Source organism: Apteryx mantelli, chromosome 4 (assembly GCF_036417845.1).
Source record: "Apteryx mantelli isolate bAptMan1 chromosome 4, bAptMan1.hap1, whole genome shotgun sequence".
Lineage (NCBI taxonomy): Eukaryota > Metazoa > Chordata > Aves > Apterygiformes > Apterygidae > Apteryx > Apteryx mantelli.
The window spans coordinates 86,654,889-86,673,392 of NC_089981.1; the positions used below are offsets into that span (position 1 = coordinate 86,654,889).

At 47.7% G+C, this 18,504-nt stretch overlaps 1 protein-coding gene across 2 annotated transcripts in view; it reads left to right on the forward strand.

Moving 5' to 3' along the window:
• The first annotated feature begins 4,030 nt into the window (after positions 1 to 4,030).
• The window catches only part of DDHD1 (DDHD domain containing 1), a 74,114-nt gene continuing 59,640 nt past the window's right edge, over positions 4,031 to 18,504 (forward strand). For both annotated transcript variants that reach the window (XM_067295158.1, XM_067295159.1), the window contains exon 1: positions 4,031 to 4,794. In XM_067295158.1, the coding sequence (XP_067151259.1) occupies positions 4,065 to 4,794 (730 nt within the window). In that variant the 5' untranslated portion in view covers positions 4,031 to 4,064. The remainder of the gene's footprint in view (positions 4,795 to 18,504) is intronic.

Sequence of the window (18,504 nt, forward strand, 5' to 3'; positions counted from 1 at the left end):
CAGAGTCCAGTTCTTGTGTCCACGTTTTTAAAGTAATGTTTAAAAATGAAGGATATTCAGAGATGATTTGCAGCACATTATACTTTCAGTTACATGCATCTATTCCCTGCCTTCATGGGAAACAGTTTTCTCCTTTCCACAAAATTCCAACTGTATTAACTCTGCAAAATAGGAAATATGTACGTATAAATGGCTATGGAAGTCTTCTGTGAAGGTTTCCTGACACAAGGAACACAACATCCACTGGCCTTAGTCTACATGGAAATTCATAGCATCATATAAATGACCTTTCAAAATAAATAAAACTTTTTTTAAAAAAATCCATATATACACTTACATTTCTCCACATTAATTCCACTGTAAGGAAAGTTCCCTCCTCCAATCATTCCCTTTAGTAAAAATTTACTCATTTACTCTTATTTTTAATTTCACATACTGCTGTGGCGATGGACGTTGAGTCTCATGTCATGCCCAGAAACTTTCAAGCAACTCCATACCTGTGAGCTCAGAGTTGTTAACAGCAGCAAGGGAAAAATGCCCCTCTTCCGAGCTCAGATGAGAGCAATCTGGGCTCTCAACTTCCTTCCGTTCATGCCAGCCTGTGCCAGCCAAGGACTTCCTTACAAATTCAAAGTGAAAGCTATTTGGACTCTTTTGGGAGGGGGCCTCCAGGCTCTAGACTTCCCTTCACTTTGTTTTTGATAAACCGGTTTCCAGGCCATATGTGTCCATATGTCTCCAAGAGGAATTGCAATACTCTGTGCTGTGGCCTAGCTTGAGGATGATGAACCACTTCGTAGTCTTTTTGCCTATAGTCTGTAGAGAGACTGCTCAAGAATCCAGTGTCCGCATACAGAGAGCAGACACATATCCCTCAGAAATGCACGTCAAGAAACAAATCAAATCATCTGAAAGAATATATAAAAAGGGTGAAGAACATTTAACCTGCCTCTTGCTCACTGGAGCGCTCTTTCTGTGTATCTCAGACAAGGAGCTAAAGGAGGGAAAATTTGAGTAGGATGGCAAGAAGGGAGAAGCACTTGTTGAACGAGAGAAGATGGTGAAATCCCACCGGCTTTCACAGAATCACAGAATCACAGGATGGTTGAGGTTGGAAGGAACCTCTGGAGATCATCTAGTCCAAATACCCTGCTCAAGCAGGGTCACCTAGAGCACACTGTACAGGATCGTGTCCAGGTGGGTTTTGAATATCTCCAGAGAAGGAGACTCCACAACCTCTCTGGGCAACCTGTTCCAGTGCTCTGTCACCCTCACAGGAAAGAAGTTTTTCCTCATGTTCAGGTGGACCTTCCCGTGTTTCAGTTTGTGCCGGTTGCCTCTTGTCTTGTCACTGGGCACCACCGAGAAGAGTCTGGCCCCATCCTCTTGACACCCTCCCTTCAGATATTTGTACACACTGATAAGATCTCCTCTCAGTCTTCTCTTCTCCATGCTAAACAGGCCCAGCTCTCTCAGCCTTTCCTCATAAGAGAGATGCTCCAGTCCCCTAATCACCTCTGTAGCCCTTCGCTGGACTCTCTCCAGTGGTGCCATGTCTCTCTTTGAAGGTAATGAGGATGAAGAGTGAGCATCTAGGAGCTGTGTCAGCAAAGTGATCTACAAGGTAAGTAAGAGTCCCCTCTTCTTCCCTACTGTAGAGGAAAATCTGGGACAGGCTTCACAGAGAGATTACCTTGTGGAGTTAAGTAGAAATGCAAAAAAGAAGTTAAATGCACAGATCACAGCCCTGCTGCTGGAGCAATGCTAAGTCAGACACCCTAGTCCGGCCTCCTACCCTGACTTGGGGCTCGTAACTTGTTTACCTTGTCTCTTTTTCCTCTGTTTCCCCACTTGAAAAAGTAGAATAATCACGCACAAGGCTTCTGTGGTGGGTGTCTACAAATGCTAACACAGGTCTTGGAGCTTTGGGGATTGAGTGCGCTACGAAGAGGCAAAGTATTGCCAATGAATTCAAGGATCTGTGTACAGTCTTTTGGCATAATTTTAATGACTACCAGAAACAATATACGGCTGTGAACATTTTTAAAACTTCATCTATCCCTCCAGCCTAAACATAAGCTGGCCTCTCTCTGTGTCTTAATGCACTCCATAAGAGCATAGCCCTGTCGAAAGGGAAGGTAGGAGGCAGGGCACAAACCTATTTTTGGAGATACAATGTCTGGCAATACACAGGAGTCCCCTGTTCTCCCAGGAGACTGTAGGATGGAGGCGAGCAGAAGGGAACAGAGCCTTAAGCCTGTGAAATTCCCAATTCTGAGAGGCGGCATGGGTGGGGGGGAATCAGGGAACCAACCGTACAGGATCATGTATCACCTTACACCTAACAGGGAGGGGCAGAGGACGGGGACTAGCACCCTGTTTCTCTTCACAACCGACGTGCAGGGCTAGGAGAGGGGTTTTGCTGTAAATCAGGAGGGGGGAATGACACACACACACAGACCTGGGGGTGGACTGTAGATGACACTCGGCCAACTGTATATGCCAGTCAGCCAACTGCTATCCACCCATACTCTGGCAGTACACACACACACACACACTACCCAGCTGCTTTTTTAGGTTGGTGCCACACCAGGAGGTAAATTCAGCCACACTCCACAGGCGAACATAGGCGGTAGGGTGTTTCGGGGGGATTCATGCTCAGAGGGGATATGCAGCCTTTCCCCCCCCCGCCCTGGTCTCCCATTAGGAAAGAGTGTGTGTGTGTGCGTGCGTGTGTGTGTGTGTGTGTGTGGTGAAGGCTGGCGCTCACAGCCACGTCCCCCCACCAGGCTGTAGGGCATCCCTGGCCCCCCTGGACCAGCTAGCTGGAATGCGGATGTGTATAAGGAAGTATCACACCCACACATGTGATAAATGCACAGGTATCAGCTCCCTCGCCCTTTTAGGTGTAGGCGACTGTTGGGGAGATAGGAGTATCATACACTTTAATCTCCTCAGGTGTGTTGCAAGAAGGGGGGTGTCTCGTAAACAGGCGACCCCACCCCACTAAGCCGGGGCGTGTTGCTGGGAGTCTGCCTGCCACGCACAACCGCAGCCCTCTCCTCCACGAAACGGAGGGGACTTCTCGCCCACCGCGAAGCGGAGGCGACTTCTCGCCCACAGCGCGGTGATCCCTCGCTGTCCCCTCACCCGGCGGCAGGGTGTGCGTGGGGGCTGGGGGCGTCCGCCCTCCACCGTTTCCCACCACCAATGGTTGCTTGGGGTTTTATCGTGCCCCCCGCACTGAGACGAGTCTTGACACCCCCCGTCCGGTTGACAGGGCGGTTTAGGGGTTTCTTTCTCACAGGATGCGTTTTAGGGCATCTCACACACACCCGGGGCGGCAGTTTGCGTTTTCGGGGTGCCTGTTACCCACACATGGGGCTGCAGGACGTGTTTCAGGGCCCCTCACCCGCCTGTGAAGACACAGGTCACGTGTTAGGTGTCTCGCACACGCGCTGGGCCACGAGTCGTGTTTGAAGGCGCCGGTCACACACGGGGCCACAGATCCGGAGCGCCTGTCGCCCACCCGCACAACCCACGGGTGGTGTTTGAGGGTGTCTCACACGCACAGAGCCTGAGGTCACGCGTGGGGGTGTCTCACACATACACCGCGGGGCCGCGGGGAGTATTTGAGGATGTCGGTCTCACACACACACTCACACACAGAGCCGCAGGCGGTGCCTGAGGGCGTTTTTTACACACGCACACAGACACGCGCGCGGACACACCCCTCCCCCCCCGCCCGCTCTCCCGCCACCGCGCGCCGCCCCGCCCCCCGGCCCCGCGGCCCCGCCCCTCCCCTCGGGCCCTGCCCCCTCGGGCCCCGCCCCGCCCCCGGGCCCCGCGGCCCCGCCCCGCCCCCGGGCCCCGGGCCCCGCCCCGCGGCCGCGGCGCCGCGCGCGCGTGACGATGCGGCGCCGCCCCCGCTCGGCTGGAGCCGGCGGCGGCTGCGGCAGCCGCGAGCCGGGCGTGAGCGGGGCGGCGCGGGCGCCGGCGCGGGGGCGGGCGAGGCGGGGGCGGCCGCGGCGGCACCGGCACCGCCGGGCTCGGCGCGCTGCGGCATGGATTACCCCGAGCCCGGCTCGCCGCAGGGCGCCTGGGACCTGGCGGCCGAAGCCACCGGCTACGGCGGCTGCTACGAGCGCCCGGCCCGCGGCGAGGAGGGAGCGGAGGACGGGAGCCGCGGCTCGCCGCACCCCCTGGCCCGCCTGCACCAGCACCAGCGCCCGGCGCCGCTCCGCTCCGCGCTCTCCACCTCCTCCTCCGAGGGGGAGCCGGACGCCGCGGCCGCCCGCCCGCGGGAGCCCAGCCTGAGCGACGAGGCCGGCGGCGGCGGCGGCGAGTTCGACTCGGCCGAGTCCGGCGCGTCGCTGCGCTACTCCACGGGCACCGGCGGCGACTACAGCGAGGGCGAGGGCGCGGGGATGGCGAGCAGCGAGAGCGGCGGCAGCGGCGGCTTCTCGCCGGCGGCGGCCACGCTGCCCGAGAGGAAGCGGCCGCGGGCGGCGGCGGCGGGCGGCGCGTGCCGGCCCCGCTATGAGGTGGTGCGGGAGCTGGGCGCCGAGGAGGTGCGCTGGTTCTACCGCGAGGACCGCAAGACCTGGAAGCCCTTCATCGGCTACGACTCGCTGCGCATCGAGCTGGCCTACCGCGCCCTGGGGCCCGGCGGCGGCGGCGGCGGCGCGGCGGAGCCGCGGGAGGGCGAGGCGGCCGTGGAGCCGGTGTGCGTGCGGAGCGGGCTCTACGAGGTGGACGTGGCCAGCGCCGAGTGCTACCCCGTCTACTGGAACCGTGAGTGCGGCCGCCGCCGCCGCCGCGCACCTGCCCCGGCGCCCTCGCGGTGGGCGGGCGGGAGGGGCGAGGGGGGCGGTTGGGGGGCGCCGGGCGGCCCTCACAGGGACGGGGGAAGGGAGGAGGCACCGGGCTCCCCTCACCCACCCACACGGGGCGGGGGGAGGTCCTGGGTGCCCCCCACACAGAAGCCCGGGGGGGGCCACTGGGTGCCCCTCACCCACCCACACGGTGGGGAGGGGGGGAGGCCCCGGGTGCCCCCCCACACGGAGGCCGGGGGGGGGCCTTGGTGCCCCCCATACAGTGGGGAGGGGGGGAGGCCCTGGGTGGCCCCCACACAGAGGCCAGGGAAGGGGGGGGGCCTTTGGTGCCCCCCGTACTGTGGGGAGGGGGGGAGGCCCTGGGTGGCCCCCACACAGAGGCCAGGGGAGGGGGGGGGCCTTTGGTGCCCCCCATACTGTGGGGAGGTGGCACTTGGTGCCCCTCACACGGGGCCCGGGGGAGGGGGGGAGCACTGGGCCCCTCTCATACACAGAAGGGGGGGGCACAGATATGGGGGGTGTTTGGGGGTACCAGGCTCCCCTCGCACACACGGGCCGAGGATGGGCCGGGGGCACCGGGCCCCCCCCCCCCCCCAGGCAGCCCTGGCGCACGGAGCTGGGGGAGGAAGGGGCGGCGGGCACCCCTCCATCGCCGGGAGAGGGGTGCTGGGTGCCCCCTGTGTGTGCACGCGCGTGCCTCGAGGGGCGTCCCCACCACCCCGTGTGCCCCCAGGAGATGGCACCGTGACGGGGAGCAGGGATGGGGCATCCCCGCAGGGAGCGGTGCTCGCCACTGCCTCTTCTCCCCCTGCTAATCCCCCCGTTCACGCTAAAAAGGTGGCAGGAGGCCTGGGCACCTGCCACCACGCACCTGGGGTGGGGACAGCTAGGCTCTCCCTCACTCCCACCCTTCCCAGGTAGGGACGCTGGGCAACCCCTGCTCCCAGAGACCTGCATCAGAGGCACTGGGTGTTCCCCCCCCCCCCCCCAGCACACCCTCTGGAGAGGGATGCTGGATAGCTCTTCCTCCCCTGCAGTGTCTTCGCATGGGTAAATGGGAGACCGAGCACTCCCTGTCACACGCAGCTGGGCAGAGGGGCTGGGCACCGCGTGACACACATGCACCTGGGAGCAGGGATACCAGGCAGAACACCTTCCTGGGAGAGGGGGTGCTGGGCACCCTGCTCGCACACACCTGGGCAAAGAGAGACTGGGCATTCCCAGCCCCAGACTCTTGGATGTGTGGGGAAAGGGGAGGACACTGGGCTGCCCTGACACACCTGGAGGACAGGAGGCAGTAGGTACCCCCTGCCCCACCTGCAGACACCTGGGGGAAGTGGGCATTGGGCACTCATTCACACACGTCCAGTGGAAAGGGGAACCAGGCATCTTTCCTTCTCCTTGCCCCCTGTGCACACGCATCCAAGGGAAAGGGGGATCTGGGCATCTACTCCACTCCCTGGCATACAGACACAGGGGTGAGGAAGATCTGAGCATCTTCTCACTTCTTGAGGCATAGAGAAGAAAGTGGGAAGGAAGGTGACTGAGAGCCTTCTTATTCATGCTTCCCATTTCCTAAAGAAAGGGTGAGGGTGGAGATTTGTTTTCAACACTTTCCTGCCCTCTCCCCTTCAATATGCACATTCTATCTTCAGAAGGAGCAAGTTGGAAACAAGCAATTGTTTGTGTCCCATCTCCCTGTCACTTCTGATTCCTTTTCTTTGGGAAAGTGATGGATGAGAGGGCTGACATCTGGCTTCTGCCTCTGTTATCCTCATCCTCTCTGCTGGGAAAGGGATGATGTTGTGCTTCATCTTCCCACCACCATCATCCCTCCACTGGGAAGTGGCCTGAAATGGGACCTCTTTCCACTTGGAGGGGATACAACAGGCACCTCAGATATCCCTCTGTTGGAAGGGTGAGGAGTAAGGACTGTGTCTGTATTTGCTTCATCCCCTCAGCTTCAAAATGAGATGGTGATGTGCCTCCTCTCCCACCCTTACCCAAGAGGGGATGTCCCCTTGTATTCACATGTGTCCTTAGAGGAGAGGAGGAGAGAGGACCTTGGAGAACAGAGAAGAAAGAAGAGCGGGCACCTGAGCTCTTCTTCTTCCCTGGGAGGGCATGTCCCCCAGGTTATTCCTGGACAAGTGGACATTTGCTCCTACGGAGTAGACAAGCCATGCCACTGCTCATCCTCTGTCTCTGGGAGTGTGCTTTCTAACTGTTTCCTTTCAAGGACAAGGGAACTGTTATGGAGTAGGTGAGAAGATGTAGAGAGGTCAAGCTATAGACTTTGTCCTGGCATGGACTTGGGAAAGGGGCAGGCAGGTTCCTCTTGTCCCCTCTACATATTTAGAGATTCAGGAGGCAGGTTGGGGCCTGTGGAAGTCTCGGAAGGAGGTGGGGGGAGGACACTGTTTCAGAGCAGCAGATCTGAAAGCTAGGGCTTTCAATTGTTTTCCCTGTTCCTCCACAGCTCCCTTGCAGGAGGGAGGTCCATAAAAAGCAGGGCCAGGTAGTAAAATTCATCTGTGGTGTGACGTTTTGTCTGGTCTTTCCAATCCATGCCCCAGCACACAGATATTGAGCTGGAGGAGCAAGCACAGCAGAAAGGGAGCACCTGCTCTCAGTCCATGCATGTTCTGAGCTCAAGAAGAGCTCAGGCACAGCTCCTCCGCAGGGAGCGGAGGTAGTTCTTGCACTGTTGTCACCCTGAGGTCCATGCAGCGAGTACTTGATGCAGCTGCCACGTGGTTACTGGGAAGAGATGATGCAGGTCACCCAAGGGATGAGGAAACTGCTGCCATCCCTCCCGCTCGCTGTGCTGTGGGGGGACAGGAGAGTGAGTGAGCAGAGCTGTCAGGTGAGGTAGGATTGTTCCTGGTAATAGGGAGCAGGAGGCTGTGCTCATCATCAGCTTAAAGGTTTAATTTCTTGACCCTGTGCCGTGTCCATTTTGGAACTGATTCAGTCTCATTAAACCTGACGAGCAGATGTTTCAAATAATAACAAATGCCAAGCAGAGAGATTTCTGAAGCTTGGAAGAAGAATTCCCTAGGCTAGCGCCAGAAGCAGTGCTAGACAGGAGAAAAAGAAACTCATGATCCCGAGGAGACTAAGGATGGGGATGTTTTCTGTCCTCAGAAAGCTGATTAAAGAGAGTGCTCAGTCTTTTATTATCAGCTACGCTCATCTGCAAGACTAAGATAAGCTTTTGGTGTTTCATTGATCTGTCAGTGCCTCCTGATCTAGCTCCTCCTCCTTCACTTACACATTTCCTTTCCTCTCTTCCATGTATATGTCAGAGCTCTTGCCTTTCTCCTGTTCTTTCCTCCCAAGCAAGAGAGTGAGTATCCCAGTAGGCAGCTGGCCAGCACCGCTCTGTGCTGCACGGCTGCCTGGTGCTCCCTGTCTGGTTATCTGCTGTGCCCAGGCCTGAGAAGCTGCAAGGTCAGATCCCAAGGATCCTGGCTCCTCTGTGCTTTTGAAGACCTTGGTGTAGCTGTTACATTTCTTCTGCCTGTTTGATAGCGTGTGCACAATTTTGGATCCTAAGGGTAGCTGCCTCTTTGGTTCACTGTGGTGTGAGAGGGAGCTGCTGGTGGAATACCAGAGCCGCTGGAGCAGCCTGTGAGCAACGAAGGAGAATCTGGCGCTCTGACCACATGAGCATGAAGTATAATGAGTACGACTGACTTAAAATATGCTGAGATGCACATTAAAGAGTACAGAAACTGCTATCTGTTTCTGCTGATTCATGTTTTCAGTTCAGAGCACAGGTCAAAAGCTTTTATCTTTGTTATTCCTCTGAGTTTTGTTGTTCTGTTTCGCGTATGTACGGTGTTTCGGGGAAGACTGTTATCTCATGGCTACAATATTGAATGCACTGACAATTCTTTAGCTATTAAATGTATAGTCTAAATGATAGGAAGGTCTTGATTATAGCTTGGAGTTGTTGAAATGTTTTTTCACTCCATGTCTTCTTAAGCTCATCACGGGATTCATTTGTAATATTAGACTGAGATACAATTTGAGCAGATTAATTACTGAGAATTTTATCCTTACCTTGTGACCTCTGGGATTTATTTAATTAGTGTTGCAGAACTAACAAAGACAGCAGAGGAGGACTAAAATTATTAGTGAGGCTTCCAGATAAGGGAGTAGTTTGGAGTTGGGCTGCTTCTTGTCTTCTGTGGACCTGACAAAGTATGATATTTTATGTGTGGGTCTTCTGTCTGAATCTTGTTAGATTATCCATTCCTCTTCGGCCCTCCTGGTCGAAGAGGGCTGTTTTACAAGCATTTTTCTCTAGTTTTACTCAGTCTGGTTTTCAGAGTCCTGAGTGAGTCTGTTAATTCCACCGCCTGTGGCCTTGGTGACTTTTTCCTACTTCTTGGCTCGTGAGTTTGGCCCATGGGTCTATTGATCCTGTGCAGTATTTGTTGATTGGTAGGCTGCTTGTCCCTTGCTTTTTGATTGCTTGGTCAAGTTACATGTATTTAGCTCTTGCAGTGTTTTCTTACAAAACACTTCATTTTCACTTTCCTGATAGTCTCTTTCATCCCAGCCTGTTCTCCAGTTTGAATTCTGCCTGTGTGTTGGACGCTCATCATCTCAGCTGGTGTCTGTCTTGCAGCGGTACTTTTAAAAATTGAGCTAGGACTTTTGTAAAATCTTGGGGTATATGGGGAGAAAGAACAACAAGGTGTGTATTTCTGCAGGCATAGGGGAGCCTACGGAGTATTGCCTTTTAGGGAAGGATAAAACACCTCCACATACACACACTTAAAGTAGATCCATAAGGCAGATGAAAACTATTGAAGTTGTTCCTCTTTTGGTATAATGCAGTTCATTAAAATGAAGAACTCTTAAAATTCAAGCTTTCCTCTAACTATTGCTACCGCTCATGTTTTCCTTTCGTTTATTCTGGTGAGTGAATATAGACTACTCCCTTTTTTTTTTAATTTAGTCTTCTATTGTGGATCAGAATTCTGTGGTGTTTGGAAGGTCATTGCTTTAAGAAAATCTTTTCAAAATGTTAAAAAATTAAAAAGTCATAAATACACTTCTGTTTTTCAGGCTTGGTAAGGTTGTGGTTTTTTGTTTTTTTGCATAATAGTTTTAAAAGTCTATTAAATAAAACACCACTCTGTACTGGGACCATCCCTGACTGAAGATGTAAGAGTTGTTTTTGTTGTGCAGATTTAACAGAGATTCTACTGAGCTTAGCCTGAAAAACCTGTGAATACAGAGGGTGCCATTGGGTCTTAATTTTAAAATTTGCATGCTCAGGCTGGAATCAGGCAGCTTTAAAAACTGTTTCAGCTGCCTTTAAGCTTTTAGTGAAAGAAATTTCCAGGTCCCTGTCCATTCTTTTGTAAGCTCTCGGCGAGCTACTTTGTAGGCTGGAAGAAGCGGCAGTCATTAGCGCACTGTGAAAAGCCTCTGCCAGTTGAGCTTTTTGCGAAATGAGACTTGAATGCCAGGGAAGTGCTATCAGCTCCCTGAACTTGGAGTTGGTCAGGATTATTGAAAAATCTTCAAGCATAGTAGTTAATGCTTGGGACCAGATGATTGCAAAAGATTTTTCTGTTAGTGAATTCTTTTATGCTGTGCTTGTTTTCATGTAGGAGGTGGAGGTCAGCAGTAAGATACAGGACCTGTGGTACCCCAGCCGCTGGTGGCTCTTTGGACTGCATTGTCGAGACTAAAAATCAATGGGCGAGAGCTGTAAGGTGCTTCTCTGCTATCTGCTTCATGCATGAGCGTTGGGTGCTTGTCCCTTCCCTAGAGCTGGCAATATAAATTTTTGCATTGGCTATTTACGGACTGGCAGACCTAAACCCATCTTGAGGTACAGATCCCATTAGACCACTTGCCTGTGCTGCTTTAATCCAGTCTGGTACTTCTGTTGAGACTGCATGTTTAGTTTACAGGTTTTGTACGGATTTGCCTTGTATTCTGAAGCAGAAATAGCAGTAAAACAGATTTATGTAGGAAGATAAAAATTGAGGGTTTGGAAATAAGTGTTTGAGTATGATTGTGTTTTGCATTTGTTTTAGTCTATTTTTAGCAGTAGAGCGCTTTCTTAGTTGCTTTATTGTATGCTTAGAACATTACCTGTGCAGCGATGGGAAGTCTTTGAATGTGGTTGATACTGTTCCTTTGTGTAAAGGATTTTTTGACTGAAGGGCGAATACTATTTTCTTGTTTTTCTCCCCAGATATGCTCTCTTGAAAATAAGTAGTGATAGTTTACAAGGCAAGGTACAGAGTTACTCGTGCTGCTTAAAATCTTTCCTGAGTTTTGCTTCTGTCTCTCAATCATACCTTCCTTTCAAAAGCATCTTGTAGTTTGCTCTTAAGCAGCTGGTTCCTGACCAGAAGGCCTAACACACGCTGATGAAATCATTTTTAGATTTGCAGTACTCTGTATCAAATCACGAAATAAATTTGTTGGTACATATGTTCTGTTAAGATTGTGGTCTCTGGCACCTTTCCTGATTTAAGTAGAGAGTATTTGTGACTTTAAGGATTCTTTACTAGAGCAGGTGGGAGATGTAGGTATTTTGTTTGGATGTGTCTTTGAAGGTAAGCTTCTTTTCTATCCTCAGCTTTTATTTTTGTGGTTTGTAAGCATTATTTAAGCAAAATGAGTCTGCTATCTGATTCCTGTAAATGATATCAGAATTACAAAATCGCTCTCAGGTGGATGGTATCATCTGCAGCAGAGGAGCTAAGGAGAGACTCTGCTTAGAAAGTGAGTTGTGCTTGCCCTTTCATGTGGTCTGTCCGGACAAGGGCAGTTGGATGGTGGTGATGCACAGAGTAAAAATGAGAAGTAGGAAAAGGTCTTGTGCAACAGCTTTTTGACTAGAGCTGAGCAGGCCAAGATTGTGCCACCAGAGCTTGGAGAGGTGATGCTGGAGCAATCAAGATGAAAAGGGAAGAGAGCTAGATAAGAATTGCAGCAGTTGTATGAATTGGAAAAAACATACCTTGCAGAAGCTATGAAGTTTACTTCTACTGCAGGGCACCGTTATTAACATATCCGGCACTTTTACTGCTGGATGCGATCAGTGAGGGAGAAGATAGAGATGAAGGGAATACTTGGGTTACAACTTTTGGGTGACAGGCAGGAGGAGGGTGTTTTCCCCTACAAATGAGAAAACAAAAAATGTTTGTGGGATGAGAAGGATCAGGAGTTCTGTTCTGACAGAGTTTAGGCTTGAATATTGGATGTGACTGGCAATAGCAGAGAAATAGGGTGGGATTTAATTTGAAGGTGACAGGGCTAGATTAGAGTTAGATGAATTTCTGTGTGCATGTGTGAGAGGGAGAGACTACCTGGAGAAAAGATACAGAGGGGAAAGTGAAACCTTGGACAGAGCCCTTCCCTGGCTCTGCAAGGGGTGTGAGAAGGATCTGCAAGAGCTGACACTGTAAAAGTGAGTAGACAGAAGAGCTAGACGGAAGAAAAATTCACAAGAGAGCAAGAAATTAAAATGAAAAGTATGAGCATTTCTGTCAGTGGTATCTGAAAGGCTGAAAAAGGTGTAGATGAAGTAATGATTTTAAGCGTTGGCCAGAAAAAAGGTCATTGCCGTGGTACAATCTATTTTAGTGGGTTGCAAGTAGCTGAAGCCACAATGGAGTGTCTGGCATAGAGCTGGATAGGAGAAGTATCCGAGAGCAATGGGAAATAGCATGGTAAAGGAGCACTGAGTATGTGGGGGAAATGGAGTCCCAGGCAGTGATATTTAAGATGCAAGAGACTAAAATCATGCCAGTTTTGTGGAAGAAAAATAACTATAGAGTAAATAAGTGAAAGATGGGATGAAAGTGTAGGGAAGTCTGGAGGTGGGATGGAGTAGACAGAACAAGGAGTGGGGCTAGAAGGAGAGGGCATAAAAATCCCTGCAAAGGAGGAAGAGGGAAGGAGTTGAGAGAAAAGGTTAGTGTGCCCTTGGATATGTTCATCTTGTTAGTGGTTTTGGGAGGCTTGAGGTACGTGCAGGAAAAATCTTGCTTTTATTTATTTATTTTTTTTTAAAGATATTCCCATATTGGAATCTACTTGCTCAAACTGTACATACGTAATCATTGCTACTTGATGCTGGAGAGAGCTTGCTAACAAAGACCAGTTGAAGAGGGCCTGTCAGGAGAGCTCATACACGTACAGTTGAGGGTGTGATTGTGCAAAAGTCCCATGGCTTTCAATGGGATTGGAGCACATGCTTAAATTTTAGGAGGTCCTCACGTTTGGCATATGGCACAGTCATTCTTTTCTGGTTCAGTTTAGCTTTCACTTATTGCTATTTCAAAAAATGCAAGTTGCTTCTGTGCGTTAGCAAAGAGCTGATAAGGGACTTGCTTCTACAACTTGTTGACTCCAACAATAAACGCTGGTGGTGGAAGTGCTTCACTTCAAAGTACTAAGATCACTAGGTTTTTTTTATCTCTATCTAAATCTCAGGCACTTTCCTTCGCTCTTTCATAGGTGACCTGTAGTTTGGAGTGAAAAGGGCTTCTACTGGGTGAGGGAAGCTTTCCTATCCTGCGTGGCCTAAGTGAATGTCTCTAGGTGGTATCAGCTTGCTCCAGGATAGTGTCACAAAGTCTTCATTTAAATTGTATAAAAGTATGAGATGGTTGAGCCTTTACAAATATTAGCAAAACTTATAATCTTAATCTACTAATAAGAAAATATCTGGACTAAATAGTATTGGTTTACAGTCTGTTTTAGCCAATTTCGGAATTCACACTACACAGGTATAGTAACAATTTCAGTCGTTATGTATGTAATTAAGCTATGGTATTGAAATTTGGTAAACTATTTTAATTGGCAAGAATTTACTAAAAATAAAGTTCTGAACTTAAAACCATAGCCCAGATTCATATTTCAACAGCCCAGAGTTTTTTGATGAGTGTTTCCTGCTGGAGCTGAAAAGCGACATGGTTCTTAAGGGGAGCTGTAGGATTTTGTCCCAAACAATAGGGTGCAGATCTGTGGAAAGAGCAATTGCAGAGGTGTAAATTAAGCTAAAATTAAAGTGATATCTTAAAACAGAAAAATCCTCCTTGAAAAACATGAGCACGCGCTGTATTTTGGGGTGGTATATAGCAATTGAGATGAGAGGTAACTTTGAAAGCATTCTTTCTCTTTCTGAGGGATTTCCTCTGGGTTCAGCATCCATAGCTGCTGTGTAGATCACAGTCCATTTGGGAAGAAAATTCCTTCTATGTTGATCAGATTGTGCTTAATGCATTTAGTCTCAGTGAAACTCAAAAGCAACTTCTACCTGTAATTTTGAAATTACTTCAATAAAACAGCTTAGAATCATTTGAGGGGGCAGCAAAATAGTATTCTTTACAACTCGGTGAATGAAACAACTCTTTCAGTCTAGGAAACTGAATAAAATTCTGGCTTTGTAAGTTTATGTGGCTCTGTCTGTTAGCTTTTCTGTGGCCAGGATTTCACCCTTGAGCTCCTCTTCAGGTTACGCTGTTACTTCTAAAAGAATAGAACAGATTGCGGGTGCTTGCATTTAAACAAAGGAAGGTCATTCGGCTGTGATTAAATGAGTGGTTCTATTCAGTTAAATATCAGTAGCCTACTCTATTCTGAAATAATTTATTGGTGAATAACTAGAAAGCTATAGAACTCTAAGCTAAAGAAGTGTGGCATGTTACCTAGCTAAAGTGAAATAATGAATTTTTAGGTTTTGACTATTTTATTATAACATGTTTGTTCACTCCACATGCATGATCATGTCATTGACAATAAAATGTAATCTCGCTATCAGTTTCTGTCACCATTTTTCTCATGATAAAGCTTCCTGTCCTGATTCATTTTTTTGTCCTTTCAGGAGAGTTTACAAACCCAGCCGTAAGGAAACTAAGCAAGAGAACAGATATTATCTTGCAAACTGCGCTCTGTGTATTTGTACTGGCAAAAATAGAATCTGCAAATCATTATTACTGTAGAGATAGTGGTGAGAGCTGTTGGGTGAGTAGGACTCGAGATAATACAAAGTTTGAGTAATACTGGTCATGATACTTAACATGTCTGCACTAGAGAGAAATCTTATGGGCAGTGCAGTAGTTAATCTACCCAAATTATAATTTTAGGCTTGATACAATAGCAGTGAATAGCAGATATTTAAAAATCTATGCTACTATCCTTGATGTTACTCTGGAATATGTTTATGTTGGTGGCTCATATCGATGTTCAGCTTCTTGTGTGTATTACAATTGCCAGGACACACGAGGTTTAGCAGCGTTTGTGGGAGGAAGCCATTTCTTACCCTTCTAGCAGGCTGGGTTTTTCTTCTCTTTGATGCACATGTGGGGCATGACTATTCATTATTTAAATAGCCTTTAGCCTTAGATGTCACCTATTGTAGCCTCAATTACCTTCAGCTTACACAGATATCATCTTCACGCCCTGCAAACTGTGCACAACCACAGTAATAATGAAGTCAACTTTAAGGAACAGAAATTACTGTACTAAAACGCAGGAATCCCACATGTCAAGTTGACTGCATTTTGTGAAGTTCTGTTTCTTGCCCAACTTTTTGGCTTTGAGCTTGGAGTATTAGGAAATTGAGTTTTTCAGTTACAGCAAAACATAAGCTTTAATTTAAATTTTGGGGCTTTTGAATGTTACATTTACCTTTCATATCTCATTTGTGGGTTAATGGTTATAGTTATCTTGAGTCTGAAGAGCAGATACTTCTACAGCTGCCTTAACTTTGCCATCAAGTCATCTGAACAAGACCTTTGTTTTGAAGCAATGAAATGAAAAGTTTGCTGAGTGTTGCTCTCATATCATTTTATTCTCTTTGTGCATCTTCCACGTTGCATGCTAGCTTCTGTCGATATTTCTGAAGTAGATTTCTTTTTGGCCTCCTGTTCAAGCTCTATTTGTTAACTTTTAGTTATCTTTGTATGGTCTTAGTTTTGCAACAGAACTTAGCTCAGAATCAGTTAGGATGAAAGAGCCCCAGTTTGTCGTGTGCTTAGGCATGCGCTATTTTAACATACACAAGAATCAATGCGGTGGCAGGAAGCAGATAATAGTGTTCAGGTAGTGGTTCAAGAAGAAAAATGGAGGCAAATTCAGCTCAGTTAATACTTTTCATTATGTGTTCTAAAGCGTTGTGTAGCTTTTTTATGCAATTTGTATTCACTGAAGTCTTTTGAGACCTCAAAGGATGTGATATACATACAGTATAAAGAAGACCTTCACCCCAAAAGAAGTATTTGGAGTATACATATATAAATTGCTGCACATGCGTACTATATATTGAATACAATTTTAATTTTAACATTTTTGCTCTTCAGAGGATTTAGGTGATTACCATTACACAAATTGCTCATGTTCTTGTATCTTCATATCACTAATTACAGCGCTTGTAATTATTGTTTGGATTTTCAGGAAAAAAGGCCTTTTTGTGTAAGTAATAATAATCTTTTGTAGCAGTCTAAATCAGTTGAACTTTTTTCTCTAGAAGTGGTAAAATATGTATGAATAATTTAAACAAAGTGCTTTTCATCAGCTTATAATCTTTGCCATTCAGATCTATTTAGAAATTCTTGTGTAAATACACCATGCAAACGTATAACCAGCCAAATGTATTGGTATCTTTCAACCTGAAGCACTGCCAACTGCAGATTATATGGTGTAATACTTAAGGCAGTAAAGAAGGCAAGGCAAATCCTTTCCTAGGGATCAAGGTTGTGAGGACAAAGACAAATAATACTTCACCATCTGATAGACTTGAAATTCTATTTTGCCCCCTCCCCCCCCAAAAAAAGTTAAATTACAACATGATATAAATATCCATGTATTTCATTCATCCATAATGCAAAAATAAATGAAATAATTTAGCTTAAGCTTTCTAAAATCATCTGTGAATCTTGGGGACCTGGAGGAATTTACTGAAGGTGGATAGGAGTGACTGAAGTTGGGTGCTGAAATGGCAAGTTTGGTACATCCCTTTTTAATGGTGCTAAATGTAGTAGTACGGATCAAGATCGCTGAATGAATCGCGTAGGTGTCTTTAGGTAAAAGGACCTGTCCAAAGCAGGGTATAACAGCAGGAATTCTGCTTGCTGAGCCATACCTCTACTCTTTTCCCACAGTCAATAGACAATACTGGAAAATCTCCTAGTGTGTCCTTACCACCGTGCTTCGCCACCCACTCCAGTGTGTTCAGAGTAATTGCTCACCTCCAATATACCACTGTTGCTTCGTAACTGAAACGCTGCTGACTTTTGGAGTTTAAGGAATATGATGATCTGGGGAATTTGTAGGTCATCATCACGATGTTTGGAATTAAAATTTGACGTGAATTGAAATCTCCTGTCACACACTTCTGATATAGTTGTCATTGTTCGGTTTTCAAAACCATAAAACACGGATATTAATGGAAATTGTTCTTTTCTGCTTTACCAGACCTTCTCTCATGAGAAATAACATGAAATATTTTTTTTTTCCTCATCTGCAGTCTCAAAATTGATCGTTTCTTATCTGAAAGACAATTCTGTGGTGTGGCTGGCTGTGGGTGTGTGTAGGGGTGTTTTGTTTTTTTTGTCTTTAAGCCAAACCACTGTTCTGATAGACGGAAATGTCATTTACTCGCTTCCTGTACCAGCTGGATTTTCTCTTGAGGTCTCTCAGTAGCATAGTGGTCAAACCAGCCTTGAAGGTCAAGTTGTGAAATCAGACGAGCTTGTAGCTCAGAGTGCCGTGGCTGCAGGCACGGTGTGCAAGAGTTGCAAGGTTGGGGAAGCAATTCCAGAGCTTCCCTAAAATCTCATGGAGTTTTGGAAAACAGAATTACCTTGTTCATGGTTTAAGGCCCTGCTCCAAAAAACAAACAAACAAAAAAACCCTCCATAATAATCTGTCTCAGATCTGAAAGTGATTTATGGATGAAGTGTTTTCCAGATAAATGCCCTTTCCAGACCTGGAGCCTGATATATTATTAGTTTATTCCCAAATTAAACCACCCGGAAAAGATTTTACAGTAAACTTTTTCTTGTTTCAAACATGCCAATGTTTCCTGGCTGAGCCTTTCTGGAAGAAGCACTTGCCCATCTTTTATCTGAGAGCTGCTGTTGAGTGCTACAATCTACTTTTTGTAAAGAGCTGCTATGGGAAAGTCTATCTCGGGCAAAGAGAGCCTGAAAATGTTTCTTTTGACTGTTTATGTTTAGAGTTTTAGGAACGTGTAGGTGGAAATTCCAATGTGAAAACTTTGCTTCAAAATTGAAAATTGTCTTGTATTCATTTGGCTTGGAGTATAAAATAGTACTCATATGGCAGCTTTTAAGGAAAAAAAAAATTCTTTTAATGGGTTCAATGAATGGAGCCTCGTCAGAATGCTTAGTCAAGAATTAAAGAATTGCTTGCAGATTTTCCCAGTGAGGATTAACATCTGACATAATTGTCTCATTGCTTCGGCAGCAACGGGCTCCTTTATGTACGCTCGCGTATTCTGTGATTTTCATTTTTACTACAGACAGTGCTTTGTTGCAGAGAGCAGCCTAACTGGATTTGTGGGTACTAATTCTACTAAAAGATACGGCTAGCTGACAGGTGTAAAATGTAGGGGAATACAGTGACGGTTAAGACAAGCGCCTGATAAGGAGCTACAGTT